Below are 24,522 nucleotides of genomic sequence, written 5' to 3'. Positions count from 1 at the left end.
AGCAATAAATTGTTTGATTCATTGTACTGTGTAAACCAGTATTACTTCAGCTTGATTTTTCTAGGTTATTATGAATATTATTATATTCAAGACCATATAAGTATTTTTTTTCTGTGAACTTTGTGATCATACCTTTTGCCCATTTTCTGTTGGATTTTTTCCCCTTCACATTTTTTTTTAAAGACACATTTATTCAGCCTCATGATCAGACTATTACACTTAGCAATCAACAGCATGGGTGCCAAAAAAAAAAAAAATCGACATTAAAACCCTTTGTTGGAATGCTTTACACTTTCCACAGAACAGAAACTAAAATAACCTGTTGTACAATTAGTCACAAATACAGTCCTCAAGTGTTTGGCCCATTCATATGAGTATTGTGTAAAATATGTCTTCTTTGCAGCGACTAGACCCTGCCACCACTGTGCTTGGCTGAGTTCACAAGTCTGTTGTAACCTGTAGCTTCCCTGTCATTTCTCTGGTTCTCCTCTCCTGCTAAGCTTTGTTTCCTGGCAGTAATTAAAACCTTCTGCCACTGCCATAGCTGCTGCTGCTGGAACTGCCACAGCCACCTTGGTTTTGTCGTTTGGCAAAGTATTGGCCTCCACCACCATAGGGGCCAGAGCTTCTGCCTCCAGAATTTCCTCCTTTCATGGGTCCAAAATTTGAGGATTGGTTGTTGTAATTGCCAAAATCATTATAGCTTTCACCACCTCCAAAGTTGCTTCCATCATTACCAAATCCGTTATAGCCATCCCCACTGCCACCGTATCCACCACCACCTCTACTGCCACTGAAGCCACCTTGACCACTGAAGTCCCCTCCACGCCCAAAGTTGTCATTCCCACCAACACCACTTCCACGACCACTAAAGTTTCCAGAACCACTTCGGCCTCTTTGGCTGGACGAAGCACTAGCCATCTCTTGCTTCAATAGGGTTTTCCTTACCACACGGTTGTGGCCATTCACAGTGTGGTATTTTTGAATGACAATCTTGTCTACAGAGTCATGGTCACCAAATGTCACAAAAGCAAAACCTCTCTTTTTGCCACTGCCTGGGTCAGTCATGATCTCAATCACTTCAATTTTCCCATACTGTTCAAAATAATTTCTTAGATGATGTTCTTCAGTGTCGTCTTTAATGCCACCAACAAAAATCTTTTTCAGTTAAATGGGCACCAGATCTTTGAGAATCTTCTCATGAGACAGCCCTCTTTGGTTCCACAACTCCTCCATCCACCTTGTGTGGCCTTGGGTTCATGGCTGCATCCACCTCTCCATGGTGGTGTATGGGCCAAACCCAAAGCCTCTGGTGCTTGGTGTTGGGGTCTCTCATTACCACACAGTCCATAAGCGTTCCCCCTTGCTCAAACGGCTCCTCAGGATCTCATCAGTTGTTTCAAAGCTCAAACCTTTGATGAAGAGCTTCTGCGGCTGCTCAAGCTCTTTGGGAGACTCTGACTTAGACCTGATGACGGTGGGAAGGGAGACTTTAATGGTGCTTACTCGGTGGCATCCAGGGGCAGAAACTCCCTCAAATTTTAAAGGACTCTTCAGGTATCAGGGAGACTAGTCCTCTATGTTGCAAATGTTTTTTGTTTTTTTTTTTCCCAGTTTATCATTTGTCTTCTGACTTTACTTTTATATTTGCCATGCAAAACTTTTTTAAATGTCTAATTAACATTTTGTTTTGTGTATGTATATGCTACATCATAGTTAAAAATGCCTTACCCAAACACAGGTTATAAAGGGTATACCCATATTTTTTCTTTTACTTGTATGATTTCATATTTTGCATATAGATCGTAGATGTATTTGAAATTTATTCACTCCAGATATTTGGAGTTAACATTGTGAAGTGTAAATCCAGTTTTATCTTTTTTTCCAAATTGATATAATTGTTTTATTATAATTTATTAAAATGTTCATACTTCCTCCCATGTTTTGAGATACCATATTCCTTAAACACTGAAATTCTCTAAGTAATTAAGTCTGGCCTTTCTATTTTCTTAGGCTTATTTCTCTATATGCTCAATGCCATACTATTAAACCTATAAAGGGGCTTTAATGTGTTGTGATATCTGATAGAGTGGCTTCATCATTCCTCTTTTGAAAGGTTTTCCAAAATATTCTTAAAATACTTATTGTTCAGTATGACCTTTAAAAATATCAGCTTTGTTAAAAAAGTTTTTTTGTTGGGAGTGCTATATGTATAGACATATATGCATATACATACATATATTGCATATATATGTAATATCTTGAAGAGAAATTACATAGGATATTGAGTCCTTCCCAAGAAAAAAGGATATGTTTCCATTTTTTCAAGACAAGTGTGTTTTCAAGTTTTCCTTATATATATTTTACACATTTCTTGTTAAGTTTATTTTTAAGAACTTTATCTTTGCTATTATAAATGGAGTCTTTCCTTATATCTTCTGGATAATTATTTGTATATATGAAAGTTATTGATTTTGTGTATTATATTTATATCCTTCTCCTTTATTTGACTTAGTTTCTTATTAATAATCCCTTGGATTTTCCAGATTTATAGTCATATGATCTGCAAATAGGGAGTTTTACTTTCTTCTTTTACAATGCTTAATCTACTGTTTAATTTTGCTTTGCTAATACTGCCAATCTAATATTAAAGAATACTTAGACAATGGATCTCCTTCTTTGTCTTGTTCCTCATCCTGGTGGGAATGCCTCTTGTTAGAAGTTTTCCCATTATGAAAGATGTTGGCTTTAGGAGTGATGTTTAGTAATCATGTTAAGAACGTAAGCATTAAATACTATTTTATGAAGTGTTTTTTAAAATGAAGGATAAGTGTCAAATTTTGTTAAGGCCCTTTTTAGCTTCTATGGTGATAATACAATTCTTCAATTATTAATAGAGTGAAAGATACTAAATGAATATTAAGCCATTCTTACAATTTTGGAATAAATCTTTCTTGCCTTATATTATATTATTTTCATATACTATTGATATCTTTTGCTAATATTTGATTAGGATTATTTTTTGCTTCAGCATTTTGATAACTTTCTCTACTTATTCTATGGAAATTGGTCTGTTTAATCTGCCTATCTATATAGGATTCATTTTTTTCCTAGGAAATTATTTATATCATCTAGGTTTTTCTAGTTTATTTGCATAGATATTTATAAATTTACTGTCTTATGATTTTAAAATAAATCTTGTTTCAAGATAAATTTCTCTTTATCATGTCTTACTTTGTATGCTTTCTCCTTTTTTCCCTCTTGACTGGTTAAGCTGGTTAGTACTTTGTATTACTTACTTTTTAAGAACTAGTGTTTTATTTAGCATATTGTTCTCCTTTCTTTTTTTTTTTTTAATTTTTATTTATTTATGATAGTCACAGAGAGAGAGAGAGAGGCGCAGAGACACAGGCAGAGGGAGAAGCAGGCTCCATGCACCGGGAGCCCGATGTGGGATTCGATCCCGGATCTCCAGGATCGCGCCCTGGGCCAAAGGCAGGCGCCAAACCGCTGCGCCACCCAGGGATCCCTGTTCTCCTTTCTTATGCCTCATTAATATCTGCTGTTATTACTCTTCTTTATTATACTTCAGGTTTACTTTACTGTACTTTTTATAACTGTTGGGAATTTGATTATTCTTAAACTTTCATTTTATTGATATGTGTTTAAGGTTATACATTTTCTTCTGATCACTTTTGTTGTATTCCATAGATTCTTTAATTTTTATTTTTTATCACAATTCTTTAGAAATTGAGAAATTTTTATTTTTATTTCTTCATTTGCAAAGAATTGTTTAATACAAAGTTAAATTTTTTTTTTTATTGAACGGTCTTTCATTGGAGGATCTTTGTTTTGTTTTTAATTAATTTCTAATTGTTATTTTATAGTCCAAGAATGTGGCATTAGTTTTACTTTATGAAACTTAAAACAGTTTTTGGCGATCTCATAGATGGTCAGATTTACTGAATGCTTCAGGTTTACTTGAAAAGAAAGTATGTTTTTTAATATGTGTCAATAAGATCTACCTTATTCATTACATTATGAAGGCTATATATATATCTTAATGTTTTTGTTCTTTTTTATTCTTTTTTTTGAGTGAGAGAGAAGTATTAAGCTCCCCTGTTATTACTATAGCTCTGTTTCTTCTTGTGTTTTCTGTAATTTGTACTTTGTTAAGAAAGTTGCTGCATTGTATGGTGAATATGTGTTCATTGCCATTACTTCTTCACTGTGAATTGGATTCTTTAGCATTATGAAGTAAATTTTTTGTCTAATTTAATATTTTTAAGCCATGGAATGTACCTGCTTTTACCTGTTTAGCTTTTCTGAATCATTTTAAGTTGGTCTGTTTATTTAATAGTTGAGTTTTGCTACATGAGCCAATCTGAAAATGTTTTTTATTTAATAGGTGAGTTAAGTTCATTTTTATTTATTGATATATGTTTAAATAATATTTACTGTGTGTTATATATTTGTTACATTTCTTTTTATTTTTAAAAAAATATTTTATTTATTTATTCATGAGAGACACAGAGAGAGAGAGGCAGAGACATAGGCAGAGGGAGAAGCAGGGAGCCCGATGTGGAACTTGATCCCGGGATTCTGGGATCACATCCTGAACCAAAAAGGCAGACGCTCAATCACTGAGCCACCCAGGAGTCCCTGCATTTCTTTTTCTATGTTGTCTATATATATTTTATGTTCCTTAGTACTTTTAATATTATATGTTATATATAAAATATTATGTATTTTACATGTTCTGTTTGTTTTTGTTCTTATGGTTATCTTTGTGCTAATCCCTTCATTAATGACCATTTATTTACATTTTTTCTCATTTGTCTATCATTTTCTTGCTGATCCTTTTTACTTCTCTTTATTTCATTCCAATTAACTTATTGTCTTAATTTTTACTCATAATCTGTTATTCCTCAGATGTTTTCCAATTTTTTCTTTATTTTCAACTTTGTTCCTGATCTTAGTCAACTCACATTTTCCATCTTCTTATGTTATTTTTATTTTGGACTTTTAAATGTTCTTTGAGGTTTTTTTCATGTCAGCAAATATTTGCTTAAGGATATTTAATTTAGATTGGCATATTTTGTTATACATTTTCTCTGTTTTGTGGTTGTTTTTTGGGGATAATTTTCATCATCTGAAATATTTTGCTTTTCATTTTTTGGTTTTCTATTACAATACCTTTAGTATGGATGGTGTCTTCCTTTTTCTGTTAATTTTGGAGTATCTTACATTTTCCTATGCCAGCAATAACAATTGGTGGCTTTTTAGATTTCTTAGCGCGAGTCTCCTCTTCTGTTGGTATGATGAAGTGCAGGTTCTTTAATTAACGTCTATATTCTTTTGTGCGCAGAGGAGAGAGGATAATGACATCTTTTGATGATGTTTCTATTTTCTTTTGTTTTTATATAATACTTCCTACTACTTATTTCCTTCTTCCTCCTTATCCCCCAAATCCATGAGAATCCAAAGCCATTCCTCCTTCCAAGTCTTTCCACTCTTCTGGAGATGGGATTCAACTCCCAATATGATTGCATCCATTTTCAAGGCTCACCCTCTCAATTCCCCATAACCAGAACTCTGAACATCCAGATAACAGATTTATTCTCTATCAAGAGATAGTGGGACTCTATCTTTCGGAAGGTGATTATATTTGTATTCCACACCTCAAGTGCTCACTTGCTGCTCTGCAGGGTACCCCAGAGGTGGTTCTTGTGGCCTCAGAATGTTTTCTTAGTCACATGTAAGTTGAAGTATTATTCAGTTTTAATCATGAAAAGGGCATGAGTTTTGGTTGTCTTATTCATTGTCTCTGATCTGTATAGTAATAAAAAGATATATGGAGATTCTAATTTTGGTGGCCCTATTATCCTGTGGTATTCTCCAATCAGATTATATTATTTTTGAACAAATATAATTGTAAACGAGGTCTTACTTTTTTGAGCTACACTTTCTTTCCTTATAATTTCTACATATCAATCCTGGTTGTATCTTTTGAGATAACATAGAGTAAATAAAATGCCTCTCTTATGTTCTAACAAAAGCTGTTCCTCAGCCCATAAAATCTTTCCTGTGAAATAATCAACCATCAGCCCTTCAACCATTACTTAGGTGATGGAGCTTCAAGTTACCCTTCCCTCATGTGATCATTTTTTTATCAAAGGTGCAAACTTCTCAGGTTCATTGTTTTCTATAATATATTTATCAGCATAACTTCTGAGGACATTATGGCCATTGGAAAAAGCTAACAATACCAATTCAAAAGTTTATTCTTAAAATAATTATTTTTCTCTGTCCAAATACAATGACTTATGTGAAGAAATAAAGGAAAATTGAAAATGGAAACAAAGCATGTTTTTATGTTTTGCTTTTGATAAAGGACAATTATCAATTGGCTTATCCACAAACACAGGAAGTATTTGTTCTGACTGGAAGAACAGTTAATGTGTCTAAATGTTTCTAACTAAATGTAGCAAATAAAATGTAGAATAGCCTGAATGAATATGAATACTTATGAATCTTAATTAGGAGTTCAGTGCTTCAAAGTGAATGCTAATGAATTAAGAGAGTTCTGCTTTGCTTGTTCTCATGTATGTGGTACTGACAGGGTTATGCCTTTTTATGCAATGATGCAAGTAAATCCTGGGGTTGCTAAAAATTGTCAAGACAGAGCACAGTATTCTTAGAGGTTCAAATAGAGTGAGGCAGTAAAGTTAAGAAGATAGAGTAAGCACAGGTGTGGTAAGAATTTTCTTAGCAACTTTGGTGGTAGCTATTGGTGAAATCCAAAAACGGGACTTAATGAAGGTAAATGATGTGTTTCTTTACATGACTTTACCACCTTCACTTCCATGTGTTCTCATATTTTTATTAAAGAACAAAGAAATAGGGGATCCCTGGGTGGTGGAGCGGTTTGGCGCCTGCCTTTGGCCCAGGGCGCGATCCTGGAGACCCGGGCTCGAATCCCACGTCGGGCTCCCGGTGCATGGAGCATGCTTCTCCCTCTGTCTATGTCTCTGTGCCTCTCTCTCTCTCTCTGACTATCATAAATAAAAAAAATAAAAATAAAAAAATAAAGAACAAAGAAATAAACCTAAAGATTTGAGTATAGAAAGAAATATAAACTTAAGATTAGAGGATAAAGTATAAGCAAAACAAAACAAAAACAAAAACAAAAACAAAAACAAAAACAAAAAAAACCCTACTAACCTATGCGTTTGGGGCCATGGGAGCAAAATCACTACTAAATATCAATAAATATCACTACTGCTAACTTCACAAATGAAGGTAGTAATATAAAAAAATACCTTAAAAATACCTTATATTTGTGCATGCTTTTCTAATGTATCCACCACATTTCTCATTTTATCTCATTAAGTCTTTCGAGAAACTATACACCCAATTCAAGATTCATCAAGATGAAGTGATTTGTCCATAGACACCCAAGTAGTAAGTGACAGGGCCAGTACTAACACTCATATATTCTATAGTCATTGGAATACAGCATGTTGAGAAAGTATAATGTAATTGTTAGCCTCAGTCCTCAAATACTTCTTAGACTTCTGGTTTTATACTTGTTGAGCCACAATTGAGTTCAATTCCATAATAAAGTAATTTAATTTCACTTGCCTCCTAGTATTTCCTTAAGAGAAGGAAAAAGAAGAAAATGTCTCATGTTATGCATGGGAGCATCCTCCTTCATGTGTCAAAGCTGAACAAAAGTTGAAAACCTCTGAACTAGAAAATTAGCATTCCAAATCAAAGGCTTCTAAATCCTAATCTGACACTACCAGCAGGCCAGACTGTCCTCCCAAATACAGAGGTCAATGAGAGAATATGGCTAAAACAGGGAATGATGTGATGAATTTCAGTTGCAGCATTCAATCCAGTTAATTAATACAGAAAGGAAAGATTACTCAGTTCCTACAAGTTTTTTGTCTTCAAATGATACAAAGGAAAGAGTTACCTGAATTTATCCAAATAATCTCATTTTTAAACTTGATTTTGCTTTACTAGACTCATCATTGAGAGAGACAAAATTAGACTGCTTGACTTTAAAAAAAGTATTTAAAGGAATATTTAAAATGTGCTATTATTTTTCAAAACTGGGAAATTTAAAAATATTTTGAAGAGTAAACACTTCATGAATAATGTATTTTTATTATGAGAAATGGAAGCAATAGAAAAATATTCTACAATAAATGTCATGATATTCCCTTTTCCTTCTGTTTCATTCGTGTGCAACATGTAATATCAGTGTCAAATTAAGATGGTTATTCATTGAAGCTTTATAACCATGCTCCTCAAAACAATGACCCCTGAACATAGCACTGAATCATATAATCATAATGCATCATCCACATCTAGCCAATCCCTCTATTCTGAATTTTCAGTAAAACAATTTAGTTATTTAAATACCAGCTGGTGGCCTATTCTTCATACTGCAAGTAATAGAAAGATTTATAACCTACTCATGTTGCCTTTTTTCACTGTCCTTAGAAAGATAGGATGTTACTTTATATTTTAATCACTTCATAATCATTGATTGTGATAAATATGTTTGTCAGAAGTGAAGGAGAGCTGTCCAAAAGAGAGACGTCAGAGATTAATTTTAGTTAATTAAATTTTTAAAGTACCTTTCCAGCTGAAAACTAAAATGTAGACACTAACTTAGTATGGAATTGATAGGTGTGTGTGTGTGTGTGTGTGTGTGTGTGTGTGTTGCTTATGTTTGTATTTCTTCAGTTGTAGAGAAATTCTAGAAAAGGTAGGTAAGGATACCTTAGCTAGATGAAAGAGAGATCGCAAATTTGAAACAAATTTGGTATATGAGTTTTTAGATATTTTATGCAACTCCCAGAGTGGAAAGTAATCACGTTCTTTGCAGGAACATCTGGTCCTAAAGGTAAGTCAGGTCAGAGAAGAATTTGAAAATGAAGAAGGAAGTAGGTAAACAGGTGAGTATCATAGGGTCAATGTCTTTTCATATGCCTTTCTTTTTGTGTGTACACCCCTATTTAAAGTCATGACTTTCACTGCCTCCACAATTCATATTGTATTCTAAACTTGATGTCATATAAGAATGAAAAGGCTTTTTACTTGACTGGGTCTCAAAGGAAAAGCATTTCAGTCATAATACACAGAACACATGGATTTAGAATATTTTAAAAAGCATAATGCAAAGATTTCTGTTTCTAGCCAAGATGGAGGGTAAATTTGGAGACAAGATTTACTTCCTTAAGTAACCAAAAACTGAATAAAACATATGAAAGAACAGTTTTCAAGACCTTGAACATTAGACAATGAAAAGTAGTTATTCCCTTCACTATATAAATAAATGAGATGAGATCTATAGTTTCCCAAGCTTATTGGCTACAGATTTCCCAGGCCATAAGAGAGAGAGAACCCAGATAAAGCATGGTGGTCTCCCTGAGTTGAGAAGATAAAGCAGGGAATTTGGGGAGGCCAACAAAACCGGAGAATCACAGATGAGTGTGTTATGGAGAGAGAGGGAGAAGAATATGGAGATCTGCAGAGTTCTGTGTATGTTTTCAGTTCAATACTGATCAGTGCATGAGGGTGAAGAATCTACTTGAGGCTGGAGAAAGAACCACCAGAAAGGATTAGAGAGAACAATACCCAGGACTTAAAGAAGACATCAGCCAATGTGGGAAACCTCATAATTCTGGAATCAAGGTAGAGTTCTCAGAGATTTTTTTGCCTCAGTAACAGCAAAATCAACTCCAAGCTAAATGCTGCTCTGGTCTCTCCTAACAACACTCATAAGCAAGAGCTAAATGGATCACACTGTTTCTTTTTTTTTTTTTTTTAATTTTTATTTATTTATGATAGTCACAGAGAGAGAGAGAGAGAGGCAGAGACACAGGCAGAGGGAGAAGCAGGCTCCATGCACCGGGAGCCTGACGTGGGATTCGATCCCAGGTCTCCAGGATCGCGCCCTGGGCCAAAGGCAGGCGCTAAACCGCTGCGCCACCCAGGGATCCCGATCACACTGTTTCTAAGCAACTTAGTAGCACTCCAGAATAAAGCTCAAGAATATTTACAGAAATGCAAAAATATACAGCATCCAGCAATATAAAATTCAAAATGTCTAGCATCCAATAAAAAATTATCATGCAAAGAAGCCAGGTATTATCCTTATAGAGATGAAAAATAATCTATAAACTGATCCAGATTTGGCACAGAAGACAGAGTTAATAAACCAGGACAGTAAACAATTACTATAACTACACCCCCAATTTCAAGAAGCTGGAGTAAATATTGTGCATGTTAAGTAAAGACAGAAAATGTTAAAAAGACGTAAATTGAACTTCCAGGGATTAAAACTACGGTGTGTGAAATGAAAATGTAGTAAGTGGGATTTGAGGGGTGGGCGCCTGGGTGCTCCATCGCTTAAATGTCTGCCTTCAACTCAGGTTGTGACCCCCAGGGCCCTGGGATCTAGTCCCAGTCTGGATTCCTGCTCGGTCGGGAGCCAGACTGCTTCTCTCTGTTTCCTACCCCCGGACACCGCTTGTGCGTGCTCTCTCTCTCTGCCTCTCACAAATGAAGAAATACAATCTTAAAATGGAATTTGTGATAGATTAGACATTGCAGAAGTGATTACTGAACTTGAAGACACAGCATTTGAAAATATACAATTGAAACACAGAGAGAAAAATTACTGAAAAAGCCCCGTAGAGCACTAGCGTTTAATATTTCTTACAATGCAAGTCTGTGCATGAATCCTTGCAGTTTTTGCCTGCTCCCAAGTGTGTTTATTTTGACTTCATTTTTAAAGGACATTTTTATTGGATATAGAATTATAGATTAACAGTTTTTCTTTCTTCTTTTTTTTCTAAGAACTTTAAGATGCCATTACATTGCTCTTTTTTTTTTCTGATAAGAGGTCAGCCATTACTCTCATCATTGTTCATTGTATGCAGTGTTTCTTCCTCTGATTTCAGGATTTTATCTTTATCTTTTAGATGATAGCAGTATGATTATGATATGCCTACATGTTTTTTTTTTTTTTTTTTTTTTGTATTTACTTTTCTTGGGTTTCTCTGAATTTCTCAGGTCCTCAGGTTGACATCTTCCATCAGTTTTGGAAAATTGTCACTCCTTACCTCTGCTGATATTTCTTCTCTAATTTTGTTGTTGTTTCTGTTGTGGGACTCCAGATATACAAATGTGAACCTATTTGATACTGTTTCACAATTATTGGATGTTCTTATCACCCCTCTTTTAAAAATGTTTTCTCTTTGTGTTTTAATTTGGGTAATTTCAATTTCAATTTTCAACCAAATTCACTGATTCATATGATGTGTTCAGTATGCTAATGAGTCCATTAAAATAATTCTTCATCCTATATTTTATTTTTCACTTTTAGGTTACTATCTGGCTCTTTTTGGTAGTTTTTACCATTATACTATAATTCTCCATTTGTTCATACATGCTGTCTACCTTTTTCAAAGAAATTCATGAATATATTTATTATTGTTATTTTAAAGTCCCTCTTTGATCATTCTAGCACTTGGACCATCTTTGGATCAGGTATTTTTTTTTGTTTTTTGTATATTTTTTTTATTGGAGTTCGATTTGCCAACATATACCATAACACCAGCGCTTATCCCGTCAAGTGCCCCCCTCAGTGCCCATCACCCAGTCACCCCATTCCCCCCGCCTACCTCCCTTCCACAACCCCTTGTTCATTTCCCAGAGTTAAAAGCCTCTCAAGGTCTGTCACCCTCACTGATATTTTTACTCATTTTCTCTCCTCCCCTGTTTATTCCCTTTCCGATTTTTTATATTCCCCAAATAAATGAGACCATATAATGTTTGTCCTTCTCCAATTGACTTGCTTCACTCAGCATAATAACTTACACTTCCATCCACGTTGGAGCAAATGGTAGGTATTCATTTCTAATGGCTGAGTAATATTCCATCGTATATATAGACCACATCTTCTTTATCCATTCATCTTTCGATGGACACCAAGGCTCCTTCCACAGTTTGGCTATTGTGGACATTGCTGCTATAAACATTGGGGTGCAGGTGTCCTGCCGTTTCACTGCATCTGTTCTTTGGGGTAAATCCCCAGCACTGCAATTGCTGGGTCGTAGGGCAGTTCTATTTTTAACTTTTTGAGGACCCTCCACACAGTTTTCCAGAGTGGCTGCACCAGTTCACATTCCCACCAACAGTGCAAGAGGGTTCCCCCTTCTCCACATCCTCTCAAACATTTGTTGTTTCCTGTCTTGTTAATTTTCACCATTCTCACTGGTGTGAGGTGTTATCTCATTGTGGTTTTGATTTGTATTACCCTGATGGCCAGTGATGTGGAGCATTTTCTTAAGTGCGTGTTGGCCATGTCTATGTCTTTGGTGAAATTTCTGTACATGTCTCCTGCCCATTTCATGGTTGGATTGTTTGTTTCTTTGCTGTTGAGTGTAATAAGTTCTTTATAGATCTTGGATACTAGCCCTTTATTTGATAGGTCATTTGCAAATATCTTCTCCCATTCTGTAGGTTGTCTTTTAGTTTTGTTGACTGTTTCTTTTGCTGTGCAGAAGCTTTTTATCTTGATGAAGTCCCAATAGTTCATTTTTGCTTTTGTTTCCCTTGCCTTCATGGATGTATCTTGCAAGAAGTTGCTGTGACCAAGTTCAAAAGGGTGTTGCCTGTGGAAAAATCCTCTAGGATTTTGATGGATTCCTGTCTCACATTTAGATCTTTCATCCATTTTGAGTTTATCTTTGTGTATGGTGTAAGAGAGTGGTCTAGTTTGATTTTTCTGCATGTGGCTGTCCAATTTTCCCAGCACCATTTATTGAAGAGACTGTCCTTTTTCCAGTGGATAGTCTTCCCTTCTTTGTCGAATATTAGTTGACCATAGAGTTGAGGGCCCATTTCTGGGTCCTCTGTTCTGTTCCATTGATCTATGTGTCTGTTTTTGTGCCAGTACCACACTGTCTTGATGATCACAGCATTGTAGTACAACCTGAAATCTGGCATTGTGATGCCCCCAGATATGGTTTTCTTTTTCAATATTCTCCTGGCTAGTCGGAGTCTTTTCTGATTCCACACAAATCTTAAGATGATTTGTTCCAACTCTCTGAAGAAAGTCCATGGTATTTTGATAGGGATTGCATTGAATGTGTAAATTGCCCTGGGTAGCATTGCCATTTTCACAATATTCATTCTTCCAATCCATGAGCATGGAATATTTTTCCATCTTCCTCCATTTCTTTCAGAAGTGTTCTGTAGTTTTCAGGGTATAGGTCCTTTACCTCTTCAGTTAGGTTTATTCATAGGTATCTTATGCTTTTGGTGCAATTGTAAATGGGATTGACTCCTTAATTTCTCTTTCTTCAGTTCAGTTGTGGACATTGCTGCTATAAACATTGGGGTGCAGGTGTCCTGCCGTTTCACTGCATCTGTTCTTTGGGGTAAATCCCCAGCACTGCAATTGCTGGGTCGTAGGGCAGTTCTATTTTTAACTTTTTGAGGACCCTCCACACAGTCCTAACAATGGTTAGTGTATAGAAATGCCACTGATTTCTGGCCATTGATTTTGTATCCTGCCACACCGCCGAGTTGTTGTATGAGTTCTAGCAATCTTGGGGTGGAGTCTTTGGGGTTTTCTATGTACAGTATCATGTCATCTGCGAAGAGGGAGAGTATGACTTCTTCTTTGCCAATTGGAATGCTTTTTATTTCTTTTTGTTGCCTGATTGCTGAGGCTGGAACTTTTAGTACTATGTTGAATAGCCATGGTGAGAGTGGACATCCTTATTGTGTTCCTGATCTTAGTGGAAAGGCTGCCAGTGTTTCACCATGATCTTTGCTGTGGGCTTTTCGTAATGGCTTTTAAGATGCTGAGGAATGTTCCCTCTATCTCTACATTCTGAAGAGTTTTGTTCAGGAATGGATGCTGTATTTTGTCAAATGCTTTCTCTACATCTATTGAGAGGATCATATGGTTCTTGTTTTTTCTCTTGTTGGTATGATCTATCACATTGTTTGCTTTACGAGTATTGAATCAGCCTTGCATCCTGGGGATAAATCCCACTTGGTCATGGGAATAATCTTCTTAATGTGCTGTTGAATCCTATTGGCTAGCATCTTGTTGAGAATTTTCACGTCTGTGTTCATCAGGGATATTGGTCTATTATTCTCCTTTGTTTGGTTTTGGAATTAAGATGATGCTGGCTTCATAAAACGAGTTTGGAAGTATTCCATCCCTTTCTATCTTTCGGAACAGCTTTAGTAGAATAAGTATGTTTCTTCTTTAAACTTTTGATAGAATTTACCTGAGAAGCCACCTGGCCCTGGACTTTTGTGTCTTGGGAGGTTTATGATGACTGCTTCAATTTCCTCCCTGGTTATTGGCCTGTTTGGGTTTTCTATTTCTTCCTGTTGCAGTTTTGGTAGTTCGTGGTTTTCCAGAAATGCGCCCATTTCTTCTAGATTGCCTAATATATTGGCATATAGCTGCTCATATTATGTTTTTAAAATCATATGAATTGAATTTCCTTGGTATTTGTTGTGATCCCTCCTTTTTCATTCATGATTTTATTAATTTGAGTGTTTTCTCTTTTGTTTTTAAGAAGGCTAGCTAATGGTTTATCTATCTTATTAACTCTTTCAAAGAACCAACTCCTGGTTTTGTTGATCTGTTCTACAGTTATTCTGGTCTCTATTTTATTGAGTTCTGCTCGAATCTTTATTAACTCTCTTCTGCCTGGTGTAGGATTTATTTGCTGTTCTTTCTCCAGTTCCTTAGGTGCAAGGTTAGCTTGTGTATTTGAATTTTTTTTCAATGTTTTGAGGGATGCTTTTTTAAAAAATAAAGTCATTTTTATTGGTATTCAATTTGCCAACATATAGAATAACACCCAGTGCTCATCCCATCAAGTGCCCCCCTCAGTGCCTGTCACACAGTCACCCCCCCCCCCGCCCACCTCCCTTTCTACCACCCCTAGTTCGTTTCCCAGAGTTAGGAGTCTCTCATGTTCTGTCTCCCTTTCTGATATTTCCCACTCATTTTTTCTCCTTTCCCCTTTATTCCCTTTCACTATTTTTTATATTCTTGAGGGATGCTTGTATTGCATGGTTTCCCCTTTACGACTGCTTTTGCTGTATCCCAAAGATTTTGAATGGTTGTATCTTCATTCTTATTAGTTTCCATGATCTTTTTAAATTTTTTTTAATTAGAAAAATTGTGTTTAGTTTCCTTGAATCTTTTTAATTCTTCTCTAATTTCCTGGTTGACTCTTTCATCTTTTAGCAGGATGCTCTTTAACCTCCACGTGTTTGAGTTTCTTCCAAATTTCTTCTTGTGATTGAGTTCAAGTTTCAAAGCATTATGGTCTGAAAATATGCAGGGGGCAATCCTAATCTTTTGGTGTCAGTTGAGACCTGATTTGTGACCCAGTATGTGGTGTATTCTGGAGAAAGTTCCATGTGCACTTGAGAAGAATGTGTATTCAGTTGCGTTTGGATATAAAGTTCTGTAAATATCTGTGAAATCCATTTGGTCCAGTGTATCATTTAAAGCTCTTGTTTCTTTGGAGGTGTTATGCTTAGAATATCTGTCATTTACAGAAAGCGCTGTGTTGAAATCTCACAGTATTAGTGTATTATTATCTAAGTATGTCTTTACTTTGTTTTTTTTTTTAAGATTTTATTTATTTATGATAGTCACACACAGAGAGAGAGAGAGGCAGAGACACAGGCAGAGGGAGAACCAGGCTCCATGCAGGGAGCCCGATGTGGGATTCGATCCCGGGTCTCCAGGATCGCGCCCTGGGCCAAAGGCAGGCGCCAAACTGCTGCGCCACCCAGGGATCCCTTTACTTTGGTTTTTAATTGATTGATATACTTGGCAGCTCCCACACTAGGGGCATAAATATTCGTGATTGTTAGATCCTCTTGTTGGATAGATCCTTTAAGTATGGTATAGTGTCCCTCTTCATCTCCTACTACAGTCTTTGGGATAAACTTTAATTTATCTGATATGAGGATAGCTACCTCTGCTTTATTTTGAGGACCATTTGAATGGTAAATGGTTCTCCAACCTTTCATTTTTGGGCTGTAGGTGTCCTTAGGTCTAAAATGAGTCTCTTGTAGACAGCAAATAGATGGGTCCTGCTTTTTTATCCAGTCTGAAACCCTGTGTCTTTTGATGGGATCATTAAGGCCATTCACATTCAGAGTTACTATTGAAAGATATGAATTTACGGTCATCATATCTATTCAGTACCTGTTTTTGTGGATTATTTCTTTGGGCATCCTCTTTCTTAATATTTCTTTTTTTTAAAGATTTTATTTATTTATTCATGAGAGACACACACAGAGAGAGAGAGAGAGGAGAGAGAGAGAGGCAGAGACACAGGCAGAGAGAGAAGCAGGCTCCATGCAGGGACCCCGACTTGGGACTCGATCCCGGGTGTCCAGGATCACACCTGGGGCGAAGGCAGGCACTAAACCACTGAGACACCCAGGGATCCCCCCCCCCCTTAATATTTCTTGTAGAGCTGGTTGGGTGGTCACATATTCTTTCAGTTTCTGCCTATCTTGGAAGCTGTTTATCTCTCCTTGTATTCTGAATGAGAGCCTAGCTGGATAAAGTATTCTTGGCTGCATGTTCTTTTCATTTAGGACCCTGAATATATCCTGCCAGCCCTTTCTGGCCTGCCAGGTCTCTGTAGAGAGGTCTGCTGTTAATCTAATATTTCTCTCCATATAAGTTAGGGATCTCTTGCCTCTTGCTGCTTTAAGGATTTTCTCTTTATCTTTCGAATTTGCAAGTTTCACTATTAAATGTTAAGGTGTTGAACGGTTTTTATTGATTTTTTTTTGGGGGGTCTCTTTATTTCCTGGATCTGAATGCCTGTTTCCCTCCTCAAATTAGGGAAGTTCTCAGCTATGATTTGCTCATATGCTTTCTGGGCCTCTGTCCCTCTTGGCGCCCTCTGGAACCCCAATTAAATGTAGATTTTCCCTTCTGAGGCTGTCATTTATTTCCCTTAACCTTTCCTCATGGTCTGTTAATTGTTTTTCTCTTTTTTCCTCAGTTTCCTTCTTTGCCATCAACTTGTCTTCTACGTCACTCACTCTTGTCCTACCTCATTAACTCTCATCATTAGGACCTCCAGTTTGGATTGCATCTCATCTAATTGATTTTTAACTTCAGCCTGATTAGATCAAAATTCTTCAGTCATGAAGTCTCTTGAGTCCTTTATGCTTTTTTCCAGAGCTACCAGTAGCTTTATAATTGTGCTTCTATATTGGCTTTCTGACATAGACTTGTAATCTAAATTCTGTAACTCTGGGAGAGAGTACTGTTTCTGATGCTTTCTTTTGTGGTGAGTTCTTCTTTCTAGTCATTTTGTTCAGTGCAGAGAGGCTAAAAGCGAGTTGTACTAGAAAAAGGAAGAAGAAGAAGAAAAAAAACAAGGCGGGGTATCCTCTGGTTCTATATACTGTAATTCCTCGACTTCCCCTGGAGCTTTCCAGCACTACTTGGTCAAGTACTTGCCCTTCCCCTGTCCTTCCAGCTGGTCTTCTGGGGGAGGGGCCTGCTGTGCGGATTCTCAGGTGTGTGCACCTGGGGGAGCTTCCCCGCCCCCTGCCGGTGCACGGCTCAGTGGAGCTGTTTATCCTGGGAGGCCCCTGTTCCCTGGCAACCGTGACCCTCCAAGGCTTAGGGTGACACCAGGAGGAACAACAGTGGCGACGGGCAGCTCTCCAGCCCCGGCGTCAGCTCCCGCAGTAACTACCGCAGTTCCCAGTCTGCACGGCCTGGATGCTCCAGGGGCGGAAAGCGCTGATCTGCACAGCTCGGGGGCACCCGGTGGCGGGAGCGTCCTCGCTGTCCTGGGCCATTCCCGTCTCCGCCTGTCCCGGGGGAGCACAGGATCCTGGGCTGTGTCCCCCGGCACCCTAATCTCCGGGACCTGCGCTGCTGGAATCGCGCTCCCCAGGTGCGCAGGCCCTTCTGCGTGGAGATGCCGCCTGAGCTGCTCCGGAGGCCCCGCCAGGAGCGCTGGGCCCTTGCGGTGTGCGGCGCTCTCCCCGGGGCGCGCTTCGTTTGTTAGGACCCCGGGAACCTGGGGGCCCCACTGCCCCTCCTGGGATCCTGCCCGAGTTCCCTGCGAGTGCCTTTCTGTCCGGAAAGAATCCATTGCGGATTTTTAAAAGTTCCTGCTTCTCCTCTCCTGGAAGCTCTCACAACCCCCCTTAGCCTGGCTCCTCGTGGGGGTCTCTCCCCTACTTGATTCTTATTTATTTATTTATTTATTTATTTATTTTCCGCCTTCCCACCTCGTGAGAAGCACAAACTCTTCTCTCTGTAGCATTCCAGGTGTTCTCTCTTTAAATCTCAGGTTGAATTTGTAGGTTTTCAGGATGATTTGAAAGTTACGTAGGTAAGTTGGTGGGGACAGGTGACCTGGGGAACCCACTCCTCTGCCAGCTTGCCCCGCCCCCCCCGGATCAGGTTTTAATTGACTCTTGTCTCTTTTGAGAACAAGTCACTTTTTTTTCCTGTGATCGATGGTTTGATATTGATAATAGTGCAATAGAAGCCGAGGCAAATAATATTTACACCCAGAAAAGGGCACATTCCTTTGATCAGGCCCCTAAAAAGAGATAAAAATAAGAAGATGAGTCAATCTCATCTATATTTGAGTTGGATTTAGGCTTGGCTGTTTCTTTAGTTGTGTTTATTTTGCCATAGGCTTCAAATAATTTGTGCAAGTGGTCAGAATTTTCTTTTAACCAGACTTGAGTCCTGAGTATCTGGAGGATTTGTTTCAATTTTTCTGCTTTGCCTTCAGCCTTCCACAGATCCTGGTTATCTGCATCTCAGAGGGATGTCTCTCAGCATTCTTGCCTCTACCATAGCCCAAATCAGTCATTGCTTAGTACTCACTGAAGACCTCAAGTCCCTAAGGAGGTCACGTAGTTTCTCTTCTGCTGCTTCCACATTGCAGTAAACCCCCTATGCTTATACCTCAGAGGAGAGTCTCTTTCAGCTTTCCTGCCCTTCTCCCACTTGGAGATTATCACTGCCTCTTACTCAGTATTGGGCCCCAAGATCTTACAGAACTTGCCTCAGTTCTCCTTTCCTGCCCTCAGAGCTCATGAGGTCTTGTACACCGTACCTTGGAGGAGCAGATGTCTCTCAGCATTCCCGTCCCTCTTCCACTGAAGTTAGCTGCCTGCTGCATCATTGTAAAACCCTAGTGTGTGAAAGTTTCTCTTAGCATTCTTACCCTAGTCCCAGTATTTCTCATGACCCCCTATGAAGTCCCATGAGAAAATGTTGGTAGGTGGGCATACTCTATGTCCTAAGGATTCTCAACTTTCATGACAGCCTACACTTGGTCTACAAATTTTTTTAAAGAAGTCCAGCTGTTTTCTTCTTACCTATTTCTCTTGACAGCTTTCTCTTCCACTGCTTCACCAAGGATGAAAGAAACTGTTGGATCTCTTCACTCTAGAGAGAGGTTTGTAACTTTCTGGATTTTAATTCATTAGATATTATCCTCCATTTTTGACTCTGATGAATTTTTAATAAACTGTGATTTTATTGGTTATCTGGCTTGTTATTGTTAGGGTAGGAATGGCATTGTCTTGTAACTTTCTACATTCTAAGCAGAAGCTGACATCTGGCATTTATATATACATGATTATTTTCTTTAGTTCTAAAAATCATATCTGCTCTAAAATAAAAATGGCATTCATATTTAAGTTTGCAAATAATGCTAACAATGAAATTTAGTAATGTTTTTAGTAAAAACATTGTAATTATAAAATAATTAGACTGACTTTCTTATGTCTTTTAAACAACTTTGAAGGCAATGTTATACAAGCAGTTCAAAACTGGTTTGGAGTGATAACATTAAGAACACTGTTTGTAGTGATGGCCGCTTAATTATAGAATAGTAATTTAAACTAAGTATTGAGGAACATGTAATTTTAAAATTAATTTTTATTTCTCATGTATCTAGCCCTGAACTTGTTTTTAAAGTTACTTTAAAATAATTAAAACTTTAGTTCCTGTACTTTGAATAATGCAATCCAATTGATAATATATAGCTTACCATTTTATGGTTTCTTTCTAAATACGAAAGTTGGTTAATGTTTTTTTTAGTTTACTTGAAAACACATCTTTAGTTTGTTTACAACTAATTTTAAATGAAGTGTTTTAACGAGAAGATAGATGCATTTCATTCTGAAGACAAAAGTGGAAATTTTTGCAAAAATGAAAGTACCATCGGGAAGAACTCATTTATGGGATCAGATGTGGCTACAGCTTCCGGCAGAGGGCAGCACTCTATGGGAAATCAGAAATCGCTAGGGAAATGCTTCTGAATTTTTGCCTCAAGTGCCAGAACTTGGTTAAAGTGTTGAAAAATATTTATTGAATTTTATTTATTGAATTTTAAAGTTATGAAATTATGGAACAGTTTTTGTTGAGGCTGAATATTCTGACTCAGTGTTTATTTGAAATTTTTTCCCCTGTCACATACCAAAATTTAAGGACATGTAATAACAGTGACTTACTGCAAATTTACTGCTGTCTGTGTAAGATACAATTTCTCCTAACTGCTGAAAATGACTTCTTTTGAAGTTCATTGGCATCCTTATGTTGTGAAAATTGCAGGATTTATTGCATACAACCATGTCCACAGCATTTTTACATTTTATTATTTTATGAATGCCTATTATGTCCCCATTAAGGCATTCAGTTTTTATCTTCTTCTAAATTGTTTTTTAAGCTTTTAATTCATATGGAAGATTTTTCATCTATGAATTTCTAGTCCAACAAATGTATTATTTTTGAGCATTTTGTAACTATAAGCTCCTTTGCAAATGCTTTTTCTCCTGACTTATTTTAGTTGTCCTTCTTTTTCTCTCCTGTAATTCAATTATATATGTGTTGACAGATGCTCAGATACAGCAAGAAGAGGTTGGTACCCTGCACCAACATCCTGTAATCATATCTTCTACATTAATGCCTAACCTAACTTTTTCCATTTATTTCTTTTCCTTTTTTATTATAAAAGAGTTTATAAGAATATATTTTTTCTGTTTAATTTACAATAACAAAATGAAACAAACACTAGTGTAACCCAAGTCAAAAAATAGAACTTTGGCAGCTTCTAAGCACACTCAGCTTTTGGTCTCCTCCCTAATTATAATCTTAGCCCTTCACCCTGAAGATACTCACTATTCTGGCTTTGTGATAATCATACCTTCCTTTCTCTTTATGCTTTTACAACCTATATATATAAATCCTTAAACAATGGTCTGGTTTCACCTTTTTTGAACTTAATATGAATGGAATGATACTGCTGGATTTTTTTCATATTTTAAACTTTTAGTTTGCTTATTAAAAATTATGCATTCCCATAATTAAAGTCATTTGAACAAAAAAATGGCACTCTGATTAAACTGCATTTTACAGTCTGCAGGATACCTTAGACCAACTTGGTTTTTATTCTAGATTTCTCACTGTCCTCCACTCCCCCATCCCCCGGCTTTATTCACCAACATGCAAGTTCTTTTCCTTCCCTGCCAGCCAGACAAGCAACTGGGGGAGGCAGGCTCAGCATTCATTGTCAGTAGTTCTGATTCTTTGATGAGGAAAAAGGGCAGCAGTCATTTAAACTTGATCCAATTTGTTTGCATCTTACAAAGTTAAACAACTAATAGAAGTAAAATAAATAAGAAGGCAGTGCTTGTAGAATGTATAGTACATATTGGTGGCCCACACTTTGTTACGATTTGCCTGCTTGCTTCTCCTGTTCAGTCGTTTCTTTTAAAGACAGTGGATTTTTCTCTTACTTTTTTGCCTTCTTTAATTTAAACTTATCAAATTTCTCAATCTCAGTCATATGGGGTTTGTCAGACATGGTTGCAGAGGAAGCAGAATGAGGCACTCCAGAAAGCAGACTCTGATCTACACCATGGCCACTTCCAAGTGTCCTGTTGGAATGGTTTTTATCCTTCTTTCTTTTGTTCAATATTGTATTTGTGATGTCACCCATACTACAGCATTTGGCTATATCATTTTCTTAGTTGTGTGAATACTTCACAACTCATTTATGCAACCGTAAGTGGACATTCAGGTTGTTTGTAGTTTTTGGTTACTGTAAAGCTGCTGCAAATATTCTTACACACCTATGCTGGTGCGTATGTTTACATATTTTTAGAGTAGCTACTGGTATACTTTAATATTTCCCTGGTGAAACACCTCTTGGATTTTGATATTTAAACTTTAGAATATAGGTATCTTTGTAATACACTTGTCGGCTAATGTTTTATATGAAAAATTTGTATTAATATCCAAATGCAGTACTATATGTTCAAGAAAACTCTGTGTGTATTGGGGATGAGTGTTGTAGAGGAAGTCTTGAATCGTATTCTAAGTAGAATTGTTAAGTCTTAAAGTTTTGAAGGGAGCAGTCAGAATCCACAAAGGGCATGTATGATGGTTAATTTTATGTGTCAACTTGACTAGAGGTAAGTACCCAGGTATTTGGTGAAATATTACTCTCTATGTATCTGTGATGAGATTAACATTTGATCATGGTGAATTAAACAGACTGCCCTCTACAATATGGGTCAGCCTCATCTAATTAACTGCTGGTCTCAATAGGGCAAAAGGCCAAGTAAAGGAGCATTTTCTTTCTCTGCCTATCTTCTAGCTGGAACATTGGTATTTGCTTGCCTGCAGACTTGGACTTGGACTAGAACTATACCATTGGCTTTCCTGGGTCTTCAGCAGATTCCTGGTTCTTGGTGGCAGATTTAGGACTTCTCAGTCTCCATAACCATGTGAGCCAATTCTTAATTAAGGTAATTAGTAGTGGTGGTCTCTGGTGGTGAAAGATTGATTTAATTATGTTTTTCTAATTTTCTACAATGTACATATGCTGCTTTTATAATAATAATTTTTAAAAGATACAAAGTAGATAATAAAAAGTTATTCAATCTAAAGATTAGTTTTTTAACTGATGGATTTTAAATGAAGTGTATTTCCTGGTAAAAATTAAGATATAAAAGACAAATTTCTGCCTAATAATAATTGTATACATGACTAGCATCTTATATGCTAGATAATCTTCTTGAAAGTAGTGATTGCCTTGATTATTATTAAAAAGACCACTCCATAAGGACATAAATCATCTAGTGTCCTCTTCTTCCTCCTTGATTATGTGCATTTTAATATGGATCTTCAAATAGGTAAAACATGTCTTACTCTGTTCTTCGAACATTTATAGTTTTGGTTCCATCATTTTCATTCCTGTTATATTTAGTTTATTAAAGCAGAAATAAATTGATTAAAATAAATTATGAAGAGTTTATGCAGATGATTATCTATAATAGTAGTCTTTTATGGTACCATTTACTTCATTATATATATATTATAATCATTATATATATATATACATATATATATTTTTTAAACATGAATCCCTTCTACTATCTCTTGAAAGTCTGAGTTATAATCTGTCAGTTCTTTACATATTTATTTACATGAGAAATTCTTTTGTTGAATGATTTAATAATAAATACAAGAATCAAAAAATAAATAAATAAATACAAGGATCAGACTATTTTGATGCATGAATCAGGGATTATAAAAGTGACTGAGTAAGGCTCTTTGTCCTCAAAGATGTTCTAATCCCAGAAGGAAAAGGAAGAAGAAAGGTGGTAAAGATCAAACCAACATAATTTCATTCATTTTCTTCAGCAAATATTTATAAGCATTTACTTAGTCTCTGTGTTAGCTACTGGGCTTCAGAAAGAAAATGCACTTTTTTCTGTGAGTTATCAATGGTCCAAAATAGGTTAATAAACAGAAAAACAGACTAATCACAATCAATATGATTAGTAGCAGTGATTCAGTGGTTCTCAAAAGGGGAATATTTTGCCCCCTTAAAGGACATTTGGCCATGCCTGGAGGTATTTTTTTTTTTAAGATTTATTTATTTTATTGGAGAGAGTGAGAGCTGGACATTTTTTGATTGTTTCGACTGAGGTCTGTGTGCCACTAGTATTTACCAGATAGAGGTCAAGGATATTGCTAAACATCCTACAATGCACAGGACAGCCCTTCACAATAAAGAGGTATTAGGTCAGAAATTTCAATAGTGCTACTATTGAGAAACCTTACACTAATCATTGTGTTGGGGCTAATATAAGAGGGGTGTCCAAACCAGTAAAGGTAAGTAGGGGAGATGAGTCATGGAATATCAGCATTGAACCTGGACAGAAGTGTGAAGGACAACTGAAGTTAACCAGACAGAGGACACCACATGTGTTACAAGAGGTATGTGCAGAGTGCTATGGGAACATGAAAGAAGCAAAGTCTAATTTCTGGGGATGAGGAGGAGTGGGCATGACAGTTGTCAAGGAAGGCTTCTCAGGGATGTTTGAATTTGTCCAAAAGGATTACTAGGAGGTCGTCATATGAACATAGGTATG

General features: G+C 36.8%; 1 protein-coding gene and 1 pseudogene across 1 annotated transcript in view; one reads left to right on the top strand and one right to left on the bottom strand.

Moving 5' to 3' along the window:
- The window catches only part of FBXO4 (F-box protein 4), a 44,257-nt gene extending 21,367 nt beyond the window's left edge, over nucleotides 1-22,890 (top strand). Inside the window, exon 6 of the mRNA XM_072824754.1 lies at nucleotides 22,740-22,890. Within this exon, the coding sequence (XP_072680855.1) occupies nucleotides 22,740-22,846 (107 nt within the window). The 3' untranslated portion in view covers nucleotides 22,847-22,890. The remainder of the gene's footprint in view (nucleotides 1-22,739) is intronic.
- LOC140631615 (thymosin beta-4, Y-chromosomal-like) lies at nucleotides 21,810-21,944 on the bottom strand (annotated as a pseudogene).
- Nucleotides 22,891-24,522: the final 1,632 nt, after the last annotated feature.

The sequence above is a fragment of the Canis lupus genome, chromosome 4 (assembly GCF_048164855.1).
Source record: "Canis lupus baileyi chromosome 4, mCanLup2.hap1, whole genome shotgun sequence".
NCBI classification, from domain to species: domain Eukaryota; kingdom Metazoa; phylum Chordata; class Mammalia; order Carnivora; family Canidae; genus Canis; species Canis lupus.
The sequence above is the reverse complement of the archived record's forward strand: the minus strand, read 5'-3'. Positions and strand labels throughout refer to the sequence as shown.